Consider the following 22,971-nt stretch of genomic DNA (forward strand, 5'->3'; position numbering starts at 1 on the left):
TGTAATTTTAAGTCCCCATTATTTTTGTAATGGTTTATTATTCAATTATGTACTTAACCGCCTTTTTACTAACATAACTGACCTATGATTCAAAAAATATTTTGTAGGTAAAATTGATCTTGGGAACCCTCAGTAAAGAAAAATTCTCTTAACTTCCCTTTAAAGTAGTGTAAACAATTATGTAAAAATATTTTGTAGGCAAAATTGATCTTGGGAACCCTCATTAAAGTAAAATTCTCTTAACTTCCCTTTAAAGTAGTGGAAACAATTATTACCTTATCATTAAAGTTTTTTTCTCCAAAAACTTGGAGACAGAAAAGCTGCCTATCAAAATAAAGAGTAATATAAAGAAGAAGTACATAAAATTATAAATGTGTTTGTAATGATGTTTCATTGTCAAGCAAGGTTTCTCTACTATTTGTCCTGTAGGGCGGAAAGAAGTTCTTTTGTTTGCTAACCAACTGTAATGCCCATAGTTAAAATCAATATCTTTACTTCAATGCTTTTCAATTAAAATAATTAATAAACATTTTTAACCCTGGTTAAATTAGTGTTGTAAACAATTATTTTCGTTTCTGTGGTCATTTTTTGTGGAGGTTAGGCCTTGATTGTTAGGAATAGTGGCCGACAGTTTGAATAGCTCATTTCTCTTATCCTTTTAGTGGCTGACAGTTTGAATAGCTCATTTAGCTCATTTCTCTTATCCTATTAGTGGCTGACAGTTTGTTTATCTCATTTCTCTTATCCTTTTAGTGGCTGACAGTTTGTTTAGCTCATTTCTCTTATCCTTTTAGTGGCTGACACTTTGTTTAGCTCATTTCTCTTATCCTTTAAGTGGCTGACAGTTTGTTTCGTTCATTTCTCGTATCCTTTTAGTGGCTGACAGTTTGTTTAGCTCATTTCTCTAATCCTTTTAGTGGCTGACAGTTTTTTTAGCTCATTTCTCTTATCCTTTTAGTGGCTGACAGTTTGTTTAGCTCATTTCTCTTATCCTTTTAGTGGCTGACAGTTTGTTTAGCTCATTTCTCTTATCCTTTTAGTGGCTGACAGTTTGTTTAGCTCATTTCTCTTATCCTTTTAGTGGCTGACAGTTGGTTTAGCTCATTTCTCTTATCCTTTTAAGGAGCTGACATAAATACACTTGGAAGCTGTAACAAGACTGATGGGGCTAGAACGCCTGTCACATTTTCATTGAAACTCAGTTTCATTGAAATATACTTTAATAATAATGAGAATAAAAATAATTTGTGTAGTATTGTATACGCCCCAATTAATTATATTGAATTTAACTTATATACCCGTTAAAAAGTTTGGTCCCTTGACAATGTATAATATTCAGGATATAAAGCCAAGGGGTACTCCGCTACATTGGTCCCTGGACAATATATAATATTCAGGATATCCTTTTAGTGGCTGACAGTTTTTTTAGCTCATTTCTCTTATCCTTTTAGGGGCTGACAGTTGGTTTAGCTCATTTCTCTTATCCTTTTAGTGGCTGACAGTTTGTTTAGCTCATTTCTCTTATCCTATTAGTGGCTGACAGTTTTAGCTCATTTCTCTTATCCTTTTAGTGGCTGACAGTTGGTTTAGCTCATTTCTCTTATCCTTTTAAGGAGCTGACATAAATACACTTGGAAGCTGTAACAAGACTGATGGGGCTAGAACGCCTGTCACAACGTCCTTCAGGAAAAAAGATATAACTCAGATTTTTATTTGAATTTGATCAATTGGCATTCCATCAATTAGTAAAAATGTTTTGTTTATGAAATCTTAAAAATGTTTTTGCAAATGGCAGCCAATATCTGATATGTAGAGAAACTGTTAAATTGTACCCAAATCAACTTTATACTAAGGTTAGTTAAATTGACATTTAACATGATTTCAGGGATCCTTTATTGATAAAGTGGAATGAAGTACTCTTAGAATCTTTTTTCTGATCAAGCATGATTTAGATATCCAAGTTTATGTCAAGTATGACTTAGATATCCAAGTTTTTGTCAATTATGACTTAGATATCCAAGTTTTTGTGAAGTTACCTTAGATATCCAAGTTTTTGTCAAATATGACTTAGATATCCAAGTTTTTGTGAAGTTACCTTAGATATCCAAGTTTTTGTCAATTATGACTTAGATATCCAAGTTTTTGTCAAATATGACTTAGATATCCAAGTTTTTGTGTAGTTACCTTAGATATTCAAGTTTTGTTTCAAAAACTGATCATTTTTATTTGGGGTTTCTCTATATTTGCACATTTCTTGCATCAGAAACAATTGAAAAATTAAAAGATTTGAATGCTTTTCAATATAATAAGAATTTTGATTTTTTAATCTATACTTAATGTTTCAGTAAACTGTATTACAGAAAAAATCTAAATATTCTTGTGTTTTCAAATAATTGATTAAAATCCTTTAAAGGTGTTGAATTTTTAAGAATTTAGGAAACTATGGGTTGGTAAATTTGTAAAATTTGAATGTAATGAAATTTTAAAGTTTCTATTTTCAAGAATTTTCTGGGTTTAGGAGTTATAAGTCTGTTGTCAACATTATGAATTATTAAAGCGCGTTTTAATATATTTTATTGACATTTAATGCTTCAATGTATGATTTATCAAAAACAAGTATTATAAGATTACTGAGTGGGAAGAAATATTCCACCAGGGACTTTTAATTATGTTTGTTTAACTATATCTCACAATTATAGTTTTTTTCAGGTCATTATTAACAAACTTTGCTAGAAAAATCGATTAGAAGAAAAATTATAATTATGAATTAGAAATTCCTGAAAATACAGATGGGCCCTGGAAACCTAAAATATTACATAATGCTCATTATATTTTTCATTGAAACTCAGTTTCATTGAAATATACTTTAATAATAATAAGAATAAAAATAATTTGTGTAGTATTGTATACGCCCCAATTAATTATATTGAACTTAACTTATATACCCGTTAAAAAGTTTGGTCCCTGGACAATGGATAATATTCAGGATATAAAGCCAAGGGGTACTCCGCTACATCGGTCCCTGGACTAAATATAATATTCGGGATATAAAGCTAGTGGATACTCCTCTACATTGGTCCCTGGACTATATATGATATTCAGGATATAAAGCTAGGAGGTACTCCTTTACATTGGTTCCTGGGCAATATATAATATTCAGGATATAGGGCCAGGGGGTACTCCTCTACATTGGTCCCTTGACAATATATAATATTAAGGATATAAAGCTAGGAGGTACTCCTTTACATTGGTCCCTGGACAATATATAATATTCAGGATATAAAGCTAATGGCTACTCCTCTGCATTGGTCCCTGGACAATATATAACATATTTGATATAAAGCTAGGAGGTACTCCTCTACATTGGGCCCTGGACAATATATAATATTCAGGATATAAAGCAAGGGGTACTCCTCTACATTGGTCCCTGGACAATATATAATATTCAGGATATAAAGCAAGGGGTACTCCTCTACATTGGTCCCTGGACAAAATATAAGATTCAGAAAATAAAGCTAGGGGGCACTCCTAGTGGTCCCTGAACAATATATAAAATTCAGGATATAAAGCTAGGGGGTACTATCGACTATATTGGTCCCTGGACAATATATAATATTCAGGATATAAAGCAGGGGGTACTCCTCTACTTTGGTCCCTGGACAAAATATAATATTCAGAAAGTAAAGCTAGGTGGTACTCCTAGTGATCCCTGAACAATATATAATATTCAGGATATAAAGCTAGGAGGTACTCCTCTACATTGGTTCCTGGACAATATATAATATTCAGGATATAAAGCTAAGGGCTACTCCTCTACATTGGTCCCTGGACAATATATAATATTCAGGATATAAAGCTAGGGGGTACTCCTCTACATTGGTCCCTGGACAAGCCTATTCTTGAAGCACTTATTGAATCTGGATGTGATTTTACCGCAAAGGAAATCTCAATTCTCCCATTTAAAAATTCGAAGACCGAAAATAATTTTTCAAAATGTTGATTTTTTTCTCCCAGTCAATGAGTTTCAGAGATAAAGCATAATTTTGCTTATTTTTCTTAGCAATTTGTCTAAAAATAAAAAACAGTTTAAATTTATTAATAATAAGCAGAAGCTGTATCCTCAATTACTTATAAAAATTATGCATTCTCAGTCCGACCTTTTTGTATTTTCTTTTCTAGATCCGATTTAGGGATTAACATCATTAATTGTCATAGATTTTCTTTTTTAAACCTTAACTAATTTGAATTGTGGTCTGTTAAAGGATTTCAACGGTAGCACTGCCTTGCATACCATGGTTAAACATAAACGTTTACCATGTGTTGTGTCTTTACTTGCTCATGGATCAAGTGTAGAGGTAAGTTTTACAAGAAACTAAGGTATATGTAAATTCAACTAATTGTAAAAGTTTTTTGTAGGTGTTGGGACATTCCTTTTTATTTTATTTATTTTCTTTCATCTTTTTTATTATTATTGTTAATTGTTTATTTTTAACTTTGAAATTACCTAAAGCAATAGACTATAAATCAGGGTATATGTAAATTTAACAAATTGTAAAAGTTTTTTAGGTGTTGAGACATTTCAAAGATAGGTTATTTTATTTTATTTATATTATTTTATAGATATTTTATCTTTTTATTATTATTGACAATTATTTATTTTTTACTTTGAAATTACCTAAAGCAATAGATTATAAATCAGGGTATATGTAAATTTAACAAATTGTAAAGTTTTTTAGGTGTTGGAGCATTTCGAAGATAAGACATTTTATTTAATTTTTTTTTATTTTATAGATATTTCATCTTTTTGATTATTGGCTATTTTTAACTTTGAGATTACCTAAACAATATTAGATATAATTCAGGAGACAGATGGAGATGGAAACACACCGCTCCATCTTGCTGCCCAGAGCGGTCATATTCCCACCATTCAGGTTAGTTCAAAATCCTAACAGTAGGTGTCTCTGGTGAGTGAAACAAAAATGTATTCAGGCTGTTCTGATATTTGAGGCAAACTACAATTCTGTCAACAAAAGTGGAGAAACGGCCTGGGATATCATTCTTAAACAACATCAATCAAAAATCTACAACAACATGGATAAGGACAGCCATTTTAATTTTTAAGGATTGTATTTTAGTTGATCACCTTCATTTGATGATTTTTTCACGTTTTACCTAACCATTGATGAATCAACCTGGCAAAACAGGAGCGGAATCTGATGCTGTATACCTTGTACAGGGTGGGTGCAAGGGGACCAGCAGACTTGGATATGGGATCGAAGGTGAGTAAAATCAGAAAAATTTAATATTTAATGGGACTGTAAGTGTAATTTTAAGTGACTCTCAAGTCTCCATGCTAAGAGGGTCATGCTCAATTTACAACGGTACCATTTAGACATCTTTCAGTTCATTGCATACAGAGAATACTGTGTGTAAATCTAACGGAAACCACTTGAATTACTTTAAAACCAGGTGTAAGCTGCTTACAGTGTGAACTCAATACACCTGAAAACAAAGTGTTAAATCTGTTGAAACGTTTCTGTAATTAATGAGATAAGTCCGCCAACCTTGAGCAGTCAAAGGTTGAACTATAATAGATGTAAATAGCCTCAAAATTAGGGTAATATGTCATTTTTTCCTTGTCTCTGTGCACCACGCATAAAAACATCAAAATGACACTTAATAAAAAAAAATCCGGACCACATCTATTTTCTGGGCGTCTATGCGGATTCCATGTGCAAAGATTCAACTCTCAAAAAGTTTCCAATACACGGTTTAAAGAGTATTTTCTGTTTTCAATCGGACACGCTATTTTACAAATGGAGGTTCACTTGAAATTACGTCTACAGTCCCTTTAACCAGTGCTGCAGATTCATTTTGATCTGCAATGTACGCAGAAAAAGCTGATTTACGTGATTGATTCTGGTAAAATAATATGAACGCGACGGGAAAAATATCCAAGTTCCAAAAATTCATTAAATTGAAAATTCATTAAATTTAAAAATAATTAAATTGAAAATTAATTAAATTGAAAATTAATTAAATTGAAAATTCATTAAATTGAAAATTAATTAAATTGAAAATTCGTTAACTTAAAAATTCATTGAAAAATTCACACAGTTTGTCTGTAATCCTTATCCTTAACAAATTGCTGTTTAAAAACACTGACTCAACAAAAAGAAAACCTGTTAACATCAAAAAATAATTCATGTTTTTTTGTGAAAAAGATTTATAATATATTTTCTAGGAATTTGACTGGAAACCAACAGTGACTGAAAAGAATATTATCTATAAGCGAGGCCGCCATCTACTAGACGAATTCTTGGATCAAAGCGGGTTAAATGTAAAGGTGGTTTTTTTAATTATGTTTAACACTTCCGTTGTGTACTCAGTTTTTAGGGCGCTTCCCGCCAGTTCTCAATTAACAGTATTTCTATTATAATTGTTGACTTTCAAGACGTCATTTTTTTCATCGTCCTGTTTAAATTGATGGATTTTTCATCGTCCTGTTTAAATTGATGGATTTTTCAAGCATAAGAAAAAAATTCAAGAACAATTTTTTTAATTTCGACTGCAACCCGACAGTCCCTGGGGATATGTGAGTAGGAATAAAAGTAAAACATTGGCCCGACCAGTTTAGCTGCTTTGACGTTTATAAGATACAAACAAACAAACAGACAATAAAGTCAAATATGAATATAGATAGCACAAAGGTTAGACTGAAAAAATTCTTTATTAGTATTTTAACCTTTGTTGATTTTGTTAACCCCTTAAATTATTGGAAACAGAGGGACCGAATTTAATGAACTGAAACAGTCCACCGCAGGTTTAAATTTGAAACACCGATTCAAATTTGAACCGACAGTATGAAGTTCAGCGACGTAGTTCAAATTCAGCAAATTTATTCCCAGGTTACTTTTCATTTTCTGATTTTTTTGATCAGGCTGGTCGGAATGGTGGATTACGAATACTATCCCTGGATGGAGGAGGTATCAGGGGTCTTGTACTCATCAAGATTCTAACTGCTCTAGTTCAACACAGCAAGGAACCAGTTTATACAAATATCTTATTGATTAACAAGATTGGTAACCCAGCTTTGCCTACAAGTTTTCCCTTCTGAAGTTGATCCAATTCACTTAGTTCCCCACTCAAAATTTGAGGCAAATCGGTGTAGGGGTTCATGAGTTAATAATATGATCTGACATAGAAACAAAGTTATACATAAACATACTATGTTCTCTATATATATTACTAGCTGAAGTGCCCGGTGTCGCCCGTGGAATTTAAAAACACTTAAAAACTGAATTTTTAAAAAAATCGGATTTTTAAATCTTATTACCCCGCCAATTCAGCCAATTTTGTCTAGCCGTTTGGCCAGCTATAGCCAAAATATATATAAGAGCGGAGAGCTTTATTATATAGATATACATTTATATAAAAACCATGATAATAAGTTTTATGATTTTATTATTGTTTTTAATACAAAGTCCCCTTTACCATGTTAGGTTTGGTTATTCTAAATTCTAAACTAGTTTAAACTGGATGGGTTCTCGTAAAGTCAGGTCAAAAGAAATTCTAAACTGATTTAAACTGGATAGATTCCTATTAGGTTTGTTTATACTGAATTCTTAACTGGATAGATTCTTGTTAAGATAGGTTATACTAAATTCTAAACTGGTTTAATCTGGATAGGTTTTTGTTAGGTTAGGTTATACTAAATTCTAAACTGGTTTAAACTGATAAAGTTCTTATTAAGTTAGGTTACACGAAATTCTTAACTGGATATGTTACTGTTAAGTTAGGTTTTAATAAATTCTAAACTGGTTTAATCTGGATAGGTTCTTATTAAGTTAGGATATACTAAATGCTAAACTGATTATATCTGGATAGGTTCTTATTTAGTTAGGTTAAATTCTAAACTGGTTTTAACTGGAAAGGTTCTTGTTAAGTTAGGTTATACTAAATTCTAAACTGGTTTAAACTGTATAGGTCCTTGTTAGATTAGGTTAGGTTAAAACTGGCTTAAACTGGATAGGTTCTTTTTAAGTCTGATTATACGAAATTCTAAACTGGTTTTAGCTGGATAGGTTCCTATGTTAGATTCTTCTAAATTCAAAACTTGTTAAAACTGGATACTGGATAGGTTCCTGTTACTGAAATGTTTGATTGGATTGGAGGAACTAGTACAGGTTGATAATAATAAATTGTACACAATACTAAATATTAACCATATAAATTCATAACTAAGGCATGTATGTATTTTGGAAAATTATCAGGATAAATCCAAAGTTTTCATTGGCAGAGAATTTTCGGAGAAAACATTCTTTTTCAATATTTTCTTTAAAAACATGGAATAAATATATGCTAATTTAAATATAACATCTTAATTTGATACTTGTCACAATTTTATCAAAACTAAATTATTAAGTGATTTTTTTATGAAATTCTAAAAATTCTTATCTTATTTAACGCTTTATTTTTTACAAGGTGGCATTTTGACCCTAGCTCTAGCGTGTGGCAAGACCCCTATGGAGTGTCAGGGTCTCTACTTCCGGTTGAAGGACAAGGTGTTTGTTGGGAAGCGTCCCTACGACGTCGGTCCCCTCGAGGAGTTTCTTAAAAAGGAGTTCTCTGAAACTAGAACTATGGCGAGCCTACCTCCTAACCCTAGGTACAGGCTGACTCAATAAACGTGGGAATTAGTTCCACACGGCATTATTTCATAAACACTATTTAATTAGTTAAAACTACAAGTCTTGGGATTTCCAGAATGTGGTCTACCATTTTTGAACCTTTAAAATTTATGTAGATATTGTTAAATAACTAAAATCTTTACAGGGTTAATACCTTAGTCAATTTAATAATACAATGAAATAAGACCTCTTTCTGGAAAGTTCTTCAGGCATACAACCTTATTTATACACTCTTCATCACTTACCAATCGTGGGAAATCAAAGACGATTTTCAAGTCGTCTCTTAATTCCCATGTGTATTAGGACACCCTGTAGAAAATTATTATTGCATTTGCATCGTGTGTGGGGGGGGGGGCTTTTCCCATTCCATAGTTTTTCTATTTTATTTAGATTCTCAATTTTTCATGTTTTTCTATGTTTTTTTTATGAAAGGATTATTCGACACACAGGGGAATTTAACTCTTTCCCACCTTGGTTTGATGATTTCACTCCCCCCTCTCATAATACGACTTGTTGCGCATTTATGTTTATTAAGAAAGAATTTTGGAACTTTTTAAAATCAGGGTTGAGCGTTTATGAAAGGAGAGTGTTAGATGATATAGTTACGGCCGATTCAACCACTGGTTCTTGTTGAGCGGTGGTGCAGGGGTGGGAAATGTAGATGGACTAGCCGCGCCTAGTTAAGTCTCCTCTTCCTCAATAATAACCCTCCTCTCCCTCAGTAATAACCTTCCTCCCCCTCCCATGTAGAAAAAAAATTGTCCTAGATGTTAGCTATTTTTGCGATCTTGTTAGGGTTGTATTCTCTAAATTTTGGTATATAATCGTTTTTTTAGGGAGAAATATATAACATTTTGGGTAATAAGTATCAAAAAGGGTGAAGAAAATATTTCCGTCTGTGTAAGATATTTCATTTTTACCCCCAGATCATCAAAAATCGTTTCTCTTCGCCTTCAGGGAAATTATATAATATATTCTATACATGATTACTGAATACTAGGGTGACTGTAACGGGTGTAATGGCTGACCGCCACCCCGCTGACCTTCATCTATTCACCAACTACCAGCTACCCGCCGATATCCTGGGAGCAAGGGAAGATCTACCGCCGGAGTTATCGCCGATCAAGGAATCAGCCAAACGTTTATGATACATCTATAAATAAGCATTTACATAAGAAATAAATTTTGAAAAATCTAAGATTGGTTCACGAACTCGAAAAGAAAATGGGTCAATTGAAAGGTTGATTTTTTAATAAATTTTATCAAAGCATGTTGATATTTATATAAAAATATGTGTCTCAATCTACTCTATTTAGATTGAATGATTTGTTAACAGAACAAAAATTAAATAATTTTTTTTCTCGTTTTTTGCCATTCAGAGATATGGAAATAAATAATCTCTTTTTTCCACAATTGAGATTGAGGGTTTGAGAGCAAATATGTTTTTCTACAGTTTTGGTTGAATTTTTGCCTCCTGGATCCGGATCCGTGGATCTGCATTCCACTGGGGTTTGAATAGAATATGGGGGGGGGGCTTAGACTTATTTCCCCCAAGTTTTACTATAAACCATGGTTGATCTCAGAAACCTGATCAGCAGGAGCTGTGGAGAGCTGCTCGTTGTTCAGGAGCAGCACCAACATACTTCAGAGCAGCTGGAAGGTTGTTACACAATTTTGTTAAATAACGCTGCCATGTTTGTGTTGAATAGTTATGTCACACGTGTGAAATGTGAAATCTCATCGTGCGTTCTTAATGTGCAACCTCACAATGCGTTTTTAGTGAGCAACCTCGTTCTGTGTCTTTAATGCACGTGCAACTTCACTGTGCGTCCTATTATGCAACCTCACTGTGCGTCCTTAATGTACAACCTTAATTTTTTTATCTCACTGAGCGTCCTAAATGTGGAACATCACTATGCGTCCTAAATGTTATCTTCGCTATGAGTCCTCGTGTCAGTATTGCATCAAGTGCGTGGTGTGCCCTCTCTTGCAGCTAAAAAATGTTGATATTTGCTCCAAGCTATATGCAATGTGTGTCCTCAATGTGGGTCCTCTTTAGTGTTTCACAATAAGTACGTCCAAATAGATGCTTCCTCTTATAAAATAAAGAATGTTGATGCATATGATATTTGTATGAGTTTTTTTTTTCTGAAAACGAGAAGATTCATCCTTCAGGGTTACCCACAATAGGATTAGACTTCGGAGACAACTGCATGGGCGTGGCTCACTTCAGTACTTTTCTAGATCTTATAGACGATCTGTTACGAAAGTTTTGTTGTTTCTCTCTAAAAAAAACAGCTGAAAACTTTAGAATGTGATATCCTTAATCCCGATCTGTTAATTAATCTGGAGATTAAATTCATGAGGACAACAAGCAATATTTAATCTGGAGATTTAGAAAAAGAGTGGATTAAGCATTATTCCCGATATCCACCATTCAAAAGTTCCCAGCTCAGAAAGATAATGTTTTTAAACTTTACTTTTTAGATTTATAGACGGGGGTCTGATCAGTAACAACCCTACATTAGGAAACACAATAATTTTTTATTTTATTTTAAAAGATTTTTAAGTAGTTTGATTTGATGTCTTAATAGACATCTATTGGAGTCTTCTATAAGAATATCTTCTTTGAAATTTGAATTGCTTTCTCAAATTAATGTTTGATCGGAAAGAAAACTTTAATGACCTCCATTTTGTATCAAAATAAATGTCGACACTTGTTAATAACCTCGGATGTTTTCTTCCATTTTGTCATTTTAAATCAAATTTTTAATATTTTTCGACAAAATTAGCCCCAATTTTTTATTTAGATCTGAAATTTTTGTTCTAAAAATATCATTATTTTATTAAAAAGTAAGAGGACTGAAGTCGATAATGTATCCATGATAATAAAAAATAGAATAATCTGTACGTTTCCATCATTATTCCTTTCAAAATGTTAAAGACAGTTTCGAAAATTGAAAATCCACGAAATTTTAGTGACGAGACCATTAACTATTAGTGAAGTTGTTTTAGAAGGATCTTGTCAAAACAAAACTTGATTGTACTCATGAAAAAATGATATTCAATGAAAGTTTTGAATTTTTTTTTACAGGGTGACCTGTAAAACATGAAAATCTGAAAAACTTTGGGAATTCATAATTATTTAATTATCTTCAAAACTTTACTTTTCATGTTTTATTTATTTAGATCTTAAAAAGAAGATTCCAAAAATATCTTTAAATTTTTTCTGGCAAAAAAATTGACAATTTTATAGATTCAAAACTAAATTACAGGGCGTTCTTTTGGGTTTTTTTCCGAATTCAAAATCTTAAAAAAAAAAACTCACCCGGTCAAAATTGACCTTCTCGTCACTAATGGGTTAAAATTCAACACTAATAGAACCACAGTTTTAAAATTTAAACACAAGGTGTCTCTGCTGTGTGCTCATTGCTCAATTATAATATTAAAAGGAATTTGATTTGTATTTTCTCAATTCCAAATGAAATAATCCAATAAAATTAATTAAGCGATATATTTAAAAGGGATTATCAATGGAAAAAAATATTTAAAGTTTTTGTCACTCTTCTTTTCTTTTGTAGATTGAATTTATAATTCATTTGCATTATTTCACATACCGACATATTGTAGTCTGCATTTTTTGCATGTTGTTGCATTTTCTTCTTTGTAAGGCTGTTTTTGGCCAAAATATTTTAAATATTTGTGAAAACATATTTTAAAATTACATTTTGAATATGGCAACATAAGGATCTGATAATTAAACTATTATTGTTCTCAAGATCTGATGACTGAGGTCCATGAGAGGAACTGTGCTCTAAGAGCAGTTGGAAGGGAGCAAGAAACTGAGAGGATTAGTTTAGTAGTTTCCATGGGAACCGGAGAACCACCTCTAGGTGAGCGATGAGGAAAGGGAGAGGCGGTATCGGGTGAGGGAGGGAAGGCAGCCTCCCCCGCACAGCTTCCAAATTTCATATTACCTAATTGCGGCAGTGCGCATCCCCAGAGGGCTTCCGAACCTCCCCCCCCCAACAGTCTTTAGGGAATGATCTTTCATTTATAATCGTCAATTTCTACTTAAAACGAGACTAATTCGATTTTTTACATTTTTTTCCATCTATAGTATCCTTAACATTTGCATAATATTTTTTCTCTTTTAAAATCAAAAATCGGGGAAAAAATAGCTTTTTAAAGATTTTGTTCTTAACAAATCTTGGAATGGCTGGGGCGTTTGTTAGGAGTAGCTTTAACTAATAAGTAGACAAACAAAAAATATTGTTTATAAAATGTAGATTCTAAAATTAGCATTGCAGTTGGTAAATTTTCTCTTTAGTTATTGAGATATTTGAAGAAAACAAAACTCGGTTTTAATCCAATGATTTTATAACTATTGGGGCCTTTATTTTTAACAAATACTGCAGATTTGAAATACTTTTTGATCGATAATAACATTTTCTTTAATTTGAGCGTTGCTGAAATTGCCTTTTATCGTTGTTTAACTAGGGGAGGGTTTTCTACCTGGGATACAAATCCAGATCCTTAGAAAATACTGTGTACTCAGACCAAAAAGTTTTATTTTTTCGGTGTTTCGGTAAAAACTGCCGTTTGGAACCGGATTCATGGAGCCAAAATGCTGCGGATCCAATGCATTTTTATTTTAATGTAGTTAAACTGAAATATATCTTGGGACCCTTTTATCCGTGTGTACCAAAGCTTGAGATTTAATTCGAGTTATAAATATGAAAAGAGGACGTTTTTGAAAGTCTGATTTGATTTAAAAGAAATAATAAATTTGTTTTTGTAGAAAAAGTTGATACTATTGACGTATTCCGTCCAGACAGCATAATGACTGTTCCTCAGTTATTGTATGGAGCTTCTAATATGGGCAGATTACTTATTGATCAGGTACTTCATCAAGGATATACTATATACTATATATTGACGTATTCCGTCCAGACAGCATAATGACTGTTCCTCAACTACTGTATGGAGCTTCTAATATGGGCAGATTACTTATTGATCAGGTACTTCAGCCAGGGATATACTAGAGGTATATACTAGAGATACGCATAGGTACTTGATTGAAAGTATTTCACAATGTTTACATGTAAACATTTTTTCTGTTGTACTTCATCCAGAATATACTATATACTATATATTAAAAACCTTTTTTCTGTTGTACTTCATCCAGGATATACGATATACTATATATTAAAAACCTTTTTTCTGTTGTACTTCATCCAGGATATACTGTATACTATATATTAAAAACCTTTTTTCTGTTGTAAAATCCCCCCCCCCCCCCCTGCTGTCGAAAAATGGGAGAAAGGGGAAACGTGTCCCTCAAATATTTGAATTATATACACCTTTAAACGTTGGCTTAATAAGCAAGCCATAGTTTTCTAACGAATTTCAAAATCAAATCAGTAAGTTGAACTATCCATATCTAGTTCAACTACTTCTCTCCCCAACTCAGCAACCATTTTTTTCAATTAATTAAATAATTATCTTTAAATAAATTTGATTAAGGCCTGCTCTGCGTCTAACCGTGTGGTAGACCGTGCTAAAGCTTGGTGTGGTATGGCGGATATATCTTATATCAGGTTAGTTGTGGTACACAGGGTAGGGATCACATAGGGTATGTGGTACAGTCAAACGGTCAGGTAGGACAGGGGTCTAATATACTGATAGGGTATGGTAGGGGGTAAAGCCCAACGGTAGGCTAGGACAGAAGGTCTAATATACTGATAGGGTATGGTAGGGGATAAAGCCCAACGGTAGGGTAGGACAGAGGGTCTAATATACAAATAGGGTATGGTAGGGGGTAAAGCCCAACGGTAGGGTAGGACAGAGGGTCTAATATACTGATAGGGTATGGTAGGGGGTAAAGCCCAACGTTAGGGTAACGTCAGGGAACATTTTAAAGATGAAATAGTAAAATGGTTACAATTCTAGTAGAAAGATTGAANAAGCCCAACGTTAGGTTAAGATAGGGGGTCCAGTACAGTGAAAGGTTAGAATCAGGTACACTGATTGGGTACTGAAAAATCTCTTAAAATATTCACTCAGCCACTAAATTAATAAATTTGAGCAAGCTGAACTACGTTCTACCGGTTCAAACTTAAATCATCGATTCAAAGTTACAGATTCAGAAGGATTTGAACCGGCGATAGATAGTTCAGCGACCTCTCCAATTCATTAAATTCGGTCTCAGGGAACATTTTAAAGATGAAATAGTAAAATGGTTACAATTCTAGTAGAAAGATTGAATAAAGACGTCAATAATTCAATTGTTTTTTTTTGATTACCTTTGTGTATATGAAGGTTGAGCCCTCAGCTTGATTGTGATGTTAAGTTGGATGAAACAAGTGATGAAGTTCTAGTCAATATGATTTATTTAACTCAGGTAACTAAATCTTATTAGAAAGAAAAAGAAAAAAGGGCATTTTAGGGCCTCTTTTTTTCAAATGGGATTTTAGTGTCTCTTTTTTTCAAATAGGATTTTAGGGCCCCTTTTTTTAGTAAAACCTTTAGCTTTTGAATATATAGTTTATTGGGTACCAAACCAAATATATATGAATATTTTCTATATTTTATTTATATATAATTAATAACACTGGGGAACAAAATAAATTTTTTTTTATGGTGCCTAGAATATTTCAACTGATTATATTACCTCTTTGGTCACTGATAACTAAAATAATCGCCGTTTTGCTCAATCAGGTCAGATTTTTTTGCAATTTTGATTTTAGCTTTATATATTTTGTCGTTCTGAGAGCGATTTATCAACATTAGAAATTGTCCATAACTCAGCCTGTGTATAAAATATAAAAAAAATAAGGGCACTTTTATTTCTTCAACTTTAAAAGTTGAAGAAATAAAAGTGGTCTTATTTTTTTCTTTTTTGCCCACAGGCACAGATATAATGTTTTTTTTGCTTTTAAATATAGACGTAGGTGGCTGACAAGTCTGTATCGTTGTAGCATCTCCAATACCTGCATTTTCATAGTTTGTAATATGCTAAAGAAATAAATGAACATGTACTTCAAATTTTTATTGAAAAAATGAAACATCAGCTGAAAATCTAAACATTAGGGGCAAAGCTTTTCTTCAGGGCTTTCCTTCTATGCTGCATGTTTGGGTGGTCCCGTTTTATGCTCCAGCAGTAGTCTGCCATCATGTTGTTGTCCCACCTACCCTGGTACCTCTCCTCCATATCTCTGATATCTTGGTGGAACCTTTCACCCTGTTCGTCACTGACACTTCCAAGGTTTTCAGGAAATTTGTCTAAGTGGCTGAATAGGAAGTGAACCTTGATGCTCATATATGCTTCTAACTGCTTGTAGCTCTCCAGCATGCTATCCACCAGCTCCACATAGTTCTCAGCCTTGTCATTNAAAATAACAGAAAATAGTAATATCTCAGGCTGTAGGCTAAAAATCTTAAAAATAAGGCCACATTCATTTCTTCAACTTTAAAACTTTGAGAAAATAAAGTGCCTTTGATTTTTTTTAATTTTGCCTGTGGGCTGAGTTATGGCCAATTTCTCTCTTAAACGAATACCCGTTCGATAAGCCAAAACTTACAAGACAATAAATCAAAATTGCTGAAAATTCTGACCTGATTGAGAAAAGGTATTTATCATATAGTTATCGTGACCCTAAAGGTAACAGAATCCGTTGAAATATCTCTGGCACCAAAATCTTTGTTGTTATATATTTTTGATTCAGTAAAGTCATGTCGAATTTGAAGTATGATTTAATTTGATCTGAGCCCGCGATTTAAAAAATTCGGGGAAATACGGTTTGGGTCTAAGCTGTCGTTGGACCTTATTTACGACTTGAGCTTTCGGATTAAAGCTGCATCTTATTTTCCACAGAGTTGAATTCAAAAAACCGGTTTAATATTCTATTTAGCGGATTTTCATGGTAGGAATTGGTCGGTTTTACTTTCATTGGACTTAACTCCTTAAGTCGAGCCGAATATCTTGCAGCTGTCAATCACGTGACTCAAGCTGTCGTTAGAGTTGGGTCGAAGATTTGGTCTTAAAGTTGGGTTTAAGGAATTACGACTCGAGCCGAAGCTTTTAAATCGCGGGCTCAGATCATTTTATTTCATTTCCTTTGAAAATGGTGTCGTAACATATCATGATAAATGGTTTATTCTTAATTCTTATATATAAAAGTTCTTATGAAATCGGAACTTTTCATGCATGCTCCAACAGGACATTAACATTTGTCCATTTTTCTTTAGTGAAACTTATTCAGATCCAAGGTTGTATAATAAGGTTGGTTACTCTTGATGAGCTTTAATGCACGGGAAATGTTGTCTCCTAAGTATAGATAGATAAAATCCTCTTATGGCGTCACGTCACTTGGATCTCTATAATCAGTGATGTTAAAAGAGGATTTTACCAATCCATGTTTAGAAGACAACATTTCCCGTACACTGGAGCGCATCGAGAGTAAGCAACCTTGTGTTACTACCTTGCTTAGATCAGACATGTTTACAATGCATTCATTTGCAATTAAATATAAGTTTGTTCGGAGAACTGTGTTTTACATTCGAAAGAAATCTAGTGCAGAACAGGCTTAGAACTTTACAATAGTCTTGCCTGAAAAAAAAAAAACACATTTAAATGTTATAGTTACATGCGACATGCGTGTTGCGTATCTTATGGCGGGTTAAAAAAATCTTCTTTTTGTACAATAGCAATATTCCAATTGAAAGAATTATCATAATCATAAAAGGGTCCAAATTTAATAAATTGAATGAATTTTAGCTACGTCGTTAAACCACCGGTTCAAACCGGTGTGGCAATAGGTAATTTAGATTCATTAAATTTGGCCCAGGGCATAACAACCATTACATTTTGAAGCTTTTCGTTGGAAACATTTTCCTTGTGATGCGCTGATTTATTTTTTGAATATTTGTGTTCACAGAGATTTTTTTGTTAAGGTTTATATGCATGAAGAACGAAGCAAAATAGAAATTCTGGTGAACCAACTTCTGAATAGATAGAGGAATAAAATAATTTTTAAAAAACATTAACAATTCACAAGGTACCCTGTACAACATTATCTAAGTAACGATGGCAGAGAATTTCTAATTTTGTTTACTTAAAAGGGGCTAGACTTTGTTTGTTTGCTGGGCTGATAATGAATTTGAAAAATTCACGATTCAAAAAAATTCTCCGTCAAAGTTTTAAAGCGTACCGTTGTGAATTGTTGATGGAACTCTAGAAGAATGATAATGTAAAACAATATGCGAGAAAATGGTAGAATACAAATTATTAGTTATAAATGTATCAAGTTCTTCACATTACACCATGTTGGATACTACAATGTGTTCCCCTAAACAAGTTTATCTCTTGATGAAATGAGACTGAAATGTCGTCTTCAGATTATCATGTTTGGATCTGATATAATATTTAAATAATATAAATTCTTAGCATTATTTCAAATCTAATTTAAAAGCAAAGACAACTGTATCATGCCGCTGTGCGTACGAATTTTCTTTCCATCAAATATTAATTTAGTGGCCAAACTATCGTCCCACAACGTTCGTCTTTCGGACGGGCTCAGAGCTGAAAACTTTAGAATGGGATATCCTTAATCCCGGTCGGTTAATTAATCTGGAGATTAATAACAAGAGGAGAACAAGCATTATTTAATCTTGAGATTAAGAAAAAGAGTGGATCAAACCTTAATCCCGATATTCGCCATTCTAAAGTTCCCAGCTCTGTTCATACGTTATTTGGGAAAGGTGCCTTGCAATGGACAATCCAATTTTATTCTGCTCGTCTTGTAAATTCTGAACTCTTTGCACATAAACATACTTTTATGATATTTTAGTGATTGTTTTATTATTATTATTATTATTTACATATAATCCATTAAACAGGGTGCCCCAAAAATCATCGGAAATCAGTTGCGACTTTTCAAATCGTCTTGCATCATAATATTTTTTGAAATTGCGGTTTGAATCTCATTTTATTGTCATCACATCGAAAACTTCTGCTCTGAGATTTCCAAAATGTGATTTGCTCTTTTTGTACTTAAAAAATCGACGAAATAAATTTGTTTTGTGAAAATGTTTCAATGTCAAATATCATTGTCAATTTTCAAGAGACAAATTTTGCAAAGCAAAAGACGAACTCTTTTAAGGCACTAAAAAAATGCGATTTTAAAGTTGTCTTGAATTCCTATGCTTATTGAGACACCCTTTATATAAAATAAATTTTTAAATACCTTTATACGGTCTTTAAATGTAACCAAAATTGCCTTAAGCTAAATTTTGGCAGACTTTTAATGCTTTATATGCTCTTGGACCATATATCTCTGATCTTGATATTTTCTTATTAAAACATCAATTATTTATATTTTATTAAATATAGTGCACTGCACTGCATTTACATGACCATTTAAATTGAGTGCCATGTCCGATTTATACAGGACCCGTTCAACCTTTATCTGAGGAATAATCTTAAAAGTCCCATGTATTGGAGAAACAATAATTGTACATAACCAATTTTTAGATTTAAAAAATGATGATATCTCATTCTTTCTTGAGTTTTTTGGCTGTTTTGAATCGGGTATGCCACTCTACAAATGGAGATTGACTTGAAATTACTTTAATAGTTTGTTTAATATTGCATTTAGTCGTTATATCGGCATTATATATAATATATACTAACAATCCGTTAATTAAACCTTCATGATAGATTCATTAAAAAAATATTAGAAAATTTGTACCTTTGTGATTTATTATCAAATATATGATTATACACTTCTTCAAATATTTGTTTCCTGGCTGGAATGCCCGGCGTTGTCCGTTGGGGCAAAATTGGATTTTAGCCTATGCTACCCCAAGGTACCCATTGGTTCCCTCGACAAATTTTAGCCAATTCGATCCTGCCGTTTGGCCAGCTATCTAACATATATACATAATGGATAGTAAGCTTCTAAGTTGGCATCTATGAAATGAACTTTAAATTTACTTTAATTTTACGTGTTTAAACTTTTAATATGTAAGTATAAAACCCAACCTTCATTTTCAATTTAAATCGTATCAAATATTTCAATTCAACTCTTCAATAGCTAAAAAAAAAAATCTACAAAAAAAATGTCAAAGCTTCAAAATAATTCTTAGAATTTTGTATCTAAAAATATAAAGTGGTGATCTCTGCCTGTCTGTCTGTTGGGATGCCCGTTTATAACTTCTGAACCCCAGTACCGATTTATCTCAAATGTTGACTGGGAAACATTGTATATTGCCGGAAATGTCTTAGCCTGGTTAAAAATTCAAAGTTGAATGTGTTGACATTAATATGAAAAACACCAAGCAAAGCCGGGCTTTTAGTGCATAGGATCCGAAAGAGTTTGGCTTCCTAGATCCGGATCCGCAAAAATATGCGGATCCAAGGGGTAAAATATCAACCAAAAACTATGAATCAGGTTCGCCCCTCCCTCCTAGTTGCGCCACTAAATACTTGGTACGACGTTGTGACCGTGTAGCTCATCTAGTTTTGATGTACGCAGAAGTATTAGAAAAATAAATTTATTTGGATACTTTTTACTTCTTAGAATTAAAACACATTTTTGTTCTTGTGAAATTTACTTAATTTGGACGTGTTTTACATGGCACCTTACTAAAAGTATAATTTTCGAATTTTAAGGAACAAATCTTAGCAAATATTACAAATCAACTTTTATTTTTAAACAAGAAAGTATTTACAGCTTGTTAATTACATCACGAAATCTAGTCTTTACACGGGTCAAGTATACATTTGTCCAATTCAAAACAATAGGGGAAATCCCAGACAAACAAATTCATTTCTCAGACTCGACCCTTTTAAGCACTGTCTGATTGTTTAAATGATTCTTAGAGTTTTTTAGGACATATTATGTCTGTGCTCTTCACAAAACAAGACTTCAATTTTCCTTTTTCTTTGAACTATTCTTTCTTAAGTTCAGTATAATATTAGTTTAATGTAAAACATGAAAGTTTTCGTAATTTAAGGGACTGTCAACAGACAAGATAATACCAGATATACAGACAAGATAATACCAGATATACAGACAAGATAATACCAGATATACAGACAAGATAAATACTAGATATACAGACAAGATAATACCAGATATACAGACAAGATAATACCAGATATACAGACAAGATAAATACCAGATATACAGACAAGATAAATACCAGATATACAGACAAGATAAATACCAGATATACAGACAAGATAAATACCAGATATACAGACAAGACATATACCAGATATACGGACAAGAAAATTACCAGATATACAGACAAGACAAATACCAGGTAAACAGACAAGATGAATACCAGATATACATACGAGATAAATACCAGATATACAGACAAGACAAATACCAGATATACAGACCAGATACACAGACAAGATAAATACCAGATATACAGACAAGATAAATACCAGATATACAGACAAGATAAATGCCAGATATACAGATAAGATAAATACCAGATATACAGACAAGACAAATACCAGATATACAGACAGACCAGATACAAATGAAAAAAATGCTCATATTTTACGTAAAAACAGATCTCAACATTTAGGTAGAATTTCTTTAAAGAGTTTGGGGGCGGAAATATATTAAATAAATGTTCTAAAATCTCAACGTAACCTCCTTCCAACATTTTTACATTTAAATTCCAGAAAAAGGGGGAATCTTGAATCTTGATTCACTTAGCATCAATATATTGATAAGGAACCTCTGGGACTGGGAGGTGGGGGGCGAGGTAAATTGGGAGGAAATTACGAGTGAGAGAGGGAGGAAAGTTAGAGTGAGGGGAAAGGTAGGGATAAAGGAAGGAAAAGTGCATGGGAGGAAGGTAAAGAGGGAGGGAGGGAAGGTAGAGTGGGAGGAAGATATTGTGTGGTAGAAAAGGGAATGTAGAGTGGGAAGGAAGGTTGTTTGGGAGTGAAAGTAGAGTGGGAGGGAAGGTAGAAAGGGAGGGAAGGTAGAAAGGGAGGGAAGGTAGAGAGGTAGGGAAGGTAGTTTAGGAGTGAAAGTAGAGTGGGAGGGAAGGTAGAGTGGGCACATAGATTCAGCCTCCTTATAAACAGTCTCATCAATTTTTAAGACTGGGTTGACTTTGAAGTGTCACAACGCCCTAAGCTTAGATTTTTCCGCTCTAACTCACTTATGCTTTTCTGTAGCCCTTTACATGTACATTTTAGCACTGTAAAGCACTTCTTGTTAGATTTGGTTTTTTAGAAGTAATTGGCAAAATTCTCAACGATTTTTGCTTGAGAGCGTGAGACCATTAAATCGCAGTGGGGAGGGAAGGTAGAGAGGGAGGAAAGGTAGAGAGGGAGGGAAGGTAGAGAGTGAGGGGAAGGTAGAGAGGGAGGGAAGGTAGAGAGGGAGGTAAGGTAGTTTAGGAGTGAAAGTAGAGTGGGAGGGAAGGTAGAGTGGGAGGGAAGGTAGAGAGGGAGGAAAGGTAAAAGTGGTAGGGAAGGAGGAAAGGGAGGAAAGGAAAATTGGTAGGAATATATATATATTATCGAAATATTTGGGTTTGAAACGTCTTAAATCTGCGCGGCATTTAAATGTTCGATAGAGAGGGAGGAAAGGTAGAGTGGGAGGAAAGGTAGAGTGGGAGGGAAGGTAAGAGTGGTAGGGAAGGTAGAAAGGGAGGAAAGGAAAATTGGTAGGAATATATATATATTATCGAAATATTTGGGTTTGAAACGTCTTAAATCTGCGCGGCATTTAAATGTTCGTCAATTATGGCAGTTATACACTTTTGAAAGGATTACCAGCGACATTTTGTAATCTTGAATTTGCCAAAATATGATTTTAATTATTTGATTAGAATAATACTTCAAGAGTCAAGGATGCAAGATTATAAATTTTATCATACCAAAACTAAATGGTTGAAGATGAATGAATCAACACTTAGTTGTATAAAGATCCCTTTTTCTTTGAACGATGTCAGCTCTTTAATCAGTATTTCTTCATATACATTATTAAAAAATAATAATATAAAATTTAGCGTATTTAACGTAGAAAAAATGTGTGAATTTACTCCATTTCTATAAATAGATGAATGATGATATCTCTCTTATTATCAACTCAGTCAGGGTTCAAGGGTACCGTTGTGAATTAGACATTCTACCTTTTTAAACTGAGGTTTACTAAACATTTCACAATTAATAATATAAAAGTACTGTAGGCTGAAGCATTTTTCTAGGTCTGAAAAAAGTATAACATTATGTAGGTTGCAC

At 33.1% G+C, this 22,971-nt stretch overlaps 2 protein-coding genes across 2 annotated transcripts in view; one reads left to right on the top strand and one right to left on the bottom strand.

Annotated features, from left to right (window-relative positions):
- Positions 1-682, bottom strand: part of LOC111710097 (uncharacterized) — a 4,680-nt gene extending 3,998 nt beyond the window's left edge. The window contains exon 1 of the mRNA XM_023484125.1: positions 276-682. Coding sequence (XP_023339893.1) covers positions 276-394 — 119 coding nt within the window. The 5' untranslated portion in view covers positions 395-682. The remainder of the gene's footprint in view (positions 1-275) is intronic.
- LOC111710089 (85/88 kDa calcium-independent phospholipase A2) overlaps positions 1-17,724 on the top strand; it is a 34,214-nt gene extending 16,490 nt beyond the window's left edge. The window contains exons 10-29 of the mRNA XM_023484113.1: positions 1,124-1,300; positions 1,614-1,686; positions 1,814-1,853; positions 3,848-3,940; positions 4,263-4,355; positions 4,863-4,931; positions 4,990-5,100; positions 5,205-5,279; positions 6,245-6,346; positions 6,941-7,042; positions 8,141-8,186; positions 8,485-8,668; positions 9,691-9,817; positions 10,274-10,350; positions 11,178-11,218; positions 12,470-12,583; positions 13,492-13,592; positions 14,217-14,290; positions 15,012-15,093; positions 17,646-17,724. Coding sequence (XP_023339881.1) covers positions 1,124-1,300; positions 1,614-1,686; positions 1,814-1,853; positions 3,848-3,940; positions 4,263-4,355; positions 4,863-4,931; positions 4,990-5,100; positions 5,205-5,279; positions 6,245-6,346; positions 6,941-7,042; positions 8,141-8,186; positions 8,485-8,668; positions 9,691-9,817; positions 10,274-10,350; positions 11,178-11,218; positions 12,470-12,583; positions 13,492-13,592; positions 14,217-14,290; positions 15,012-15,093; positions 17,646-17,708 — 1,844 coding nt within the window. The 3' untranslated portion in view covers positions 17,709-17,724. The remainder of the gene's footprint in view (positions 1-1,123; positions 1,301-1,613; positions 1,687-1,813; positions 1,854-3,847; positions 3,941-4,262; positions 4,356-4,862; positions 4,932-4,989; positions 5,101-5,204; positions 5,280-6,244; positions 6,347-6,940; positions 7,043-8,140; positions 8,187-8,484; positions 8,669-9,690; positions 9,818-10,273; positions 10,351-11,177; positions 11,219-12,469; positions 12,584-13,491; positions 13,593-14,216; positions 14,291-15,011; positions 15,094-17,645) is intronic.
- The last annotated feature ends 5,247 nt before the right edge of the window (positions 17,725-22,971 follow it).

This window comes from Eurytemora carolleeae, unplaced genomic scaffold (genome assembly GCF_000591075.1).
Source record: "Eurytemora carolleeae unplaced genomic scaffold, Eaff_2.0 scaffold676, whole genome shotgun sequence".
NCBI classification, from domain to species: domain Eukaryota; kingdom Metazoa; phylum Arthropoda; class Copepoda; order Calanoida; family Temoridae; genus Eurytemora; species Eurytemora carolleeae.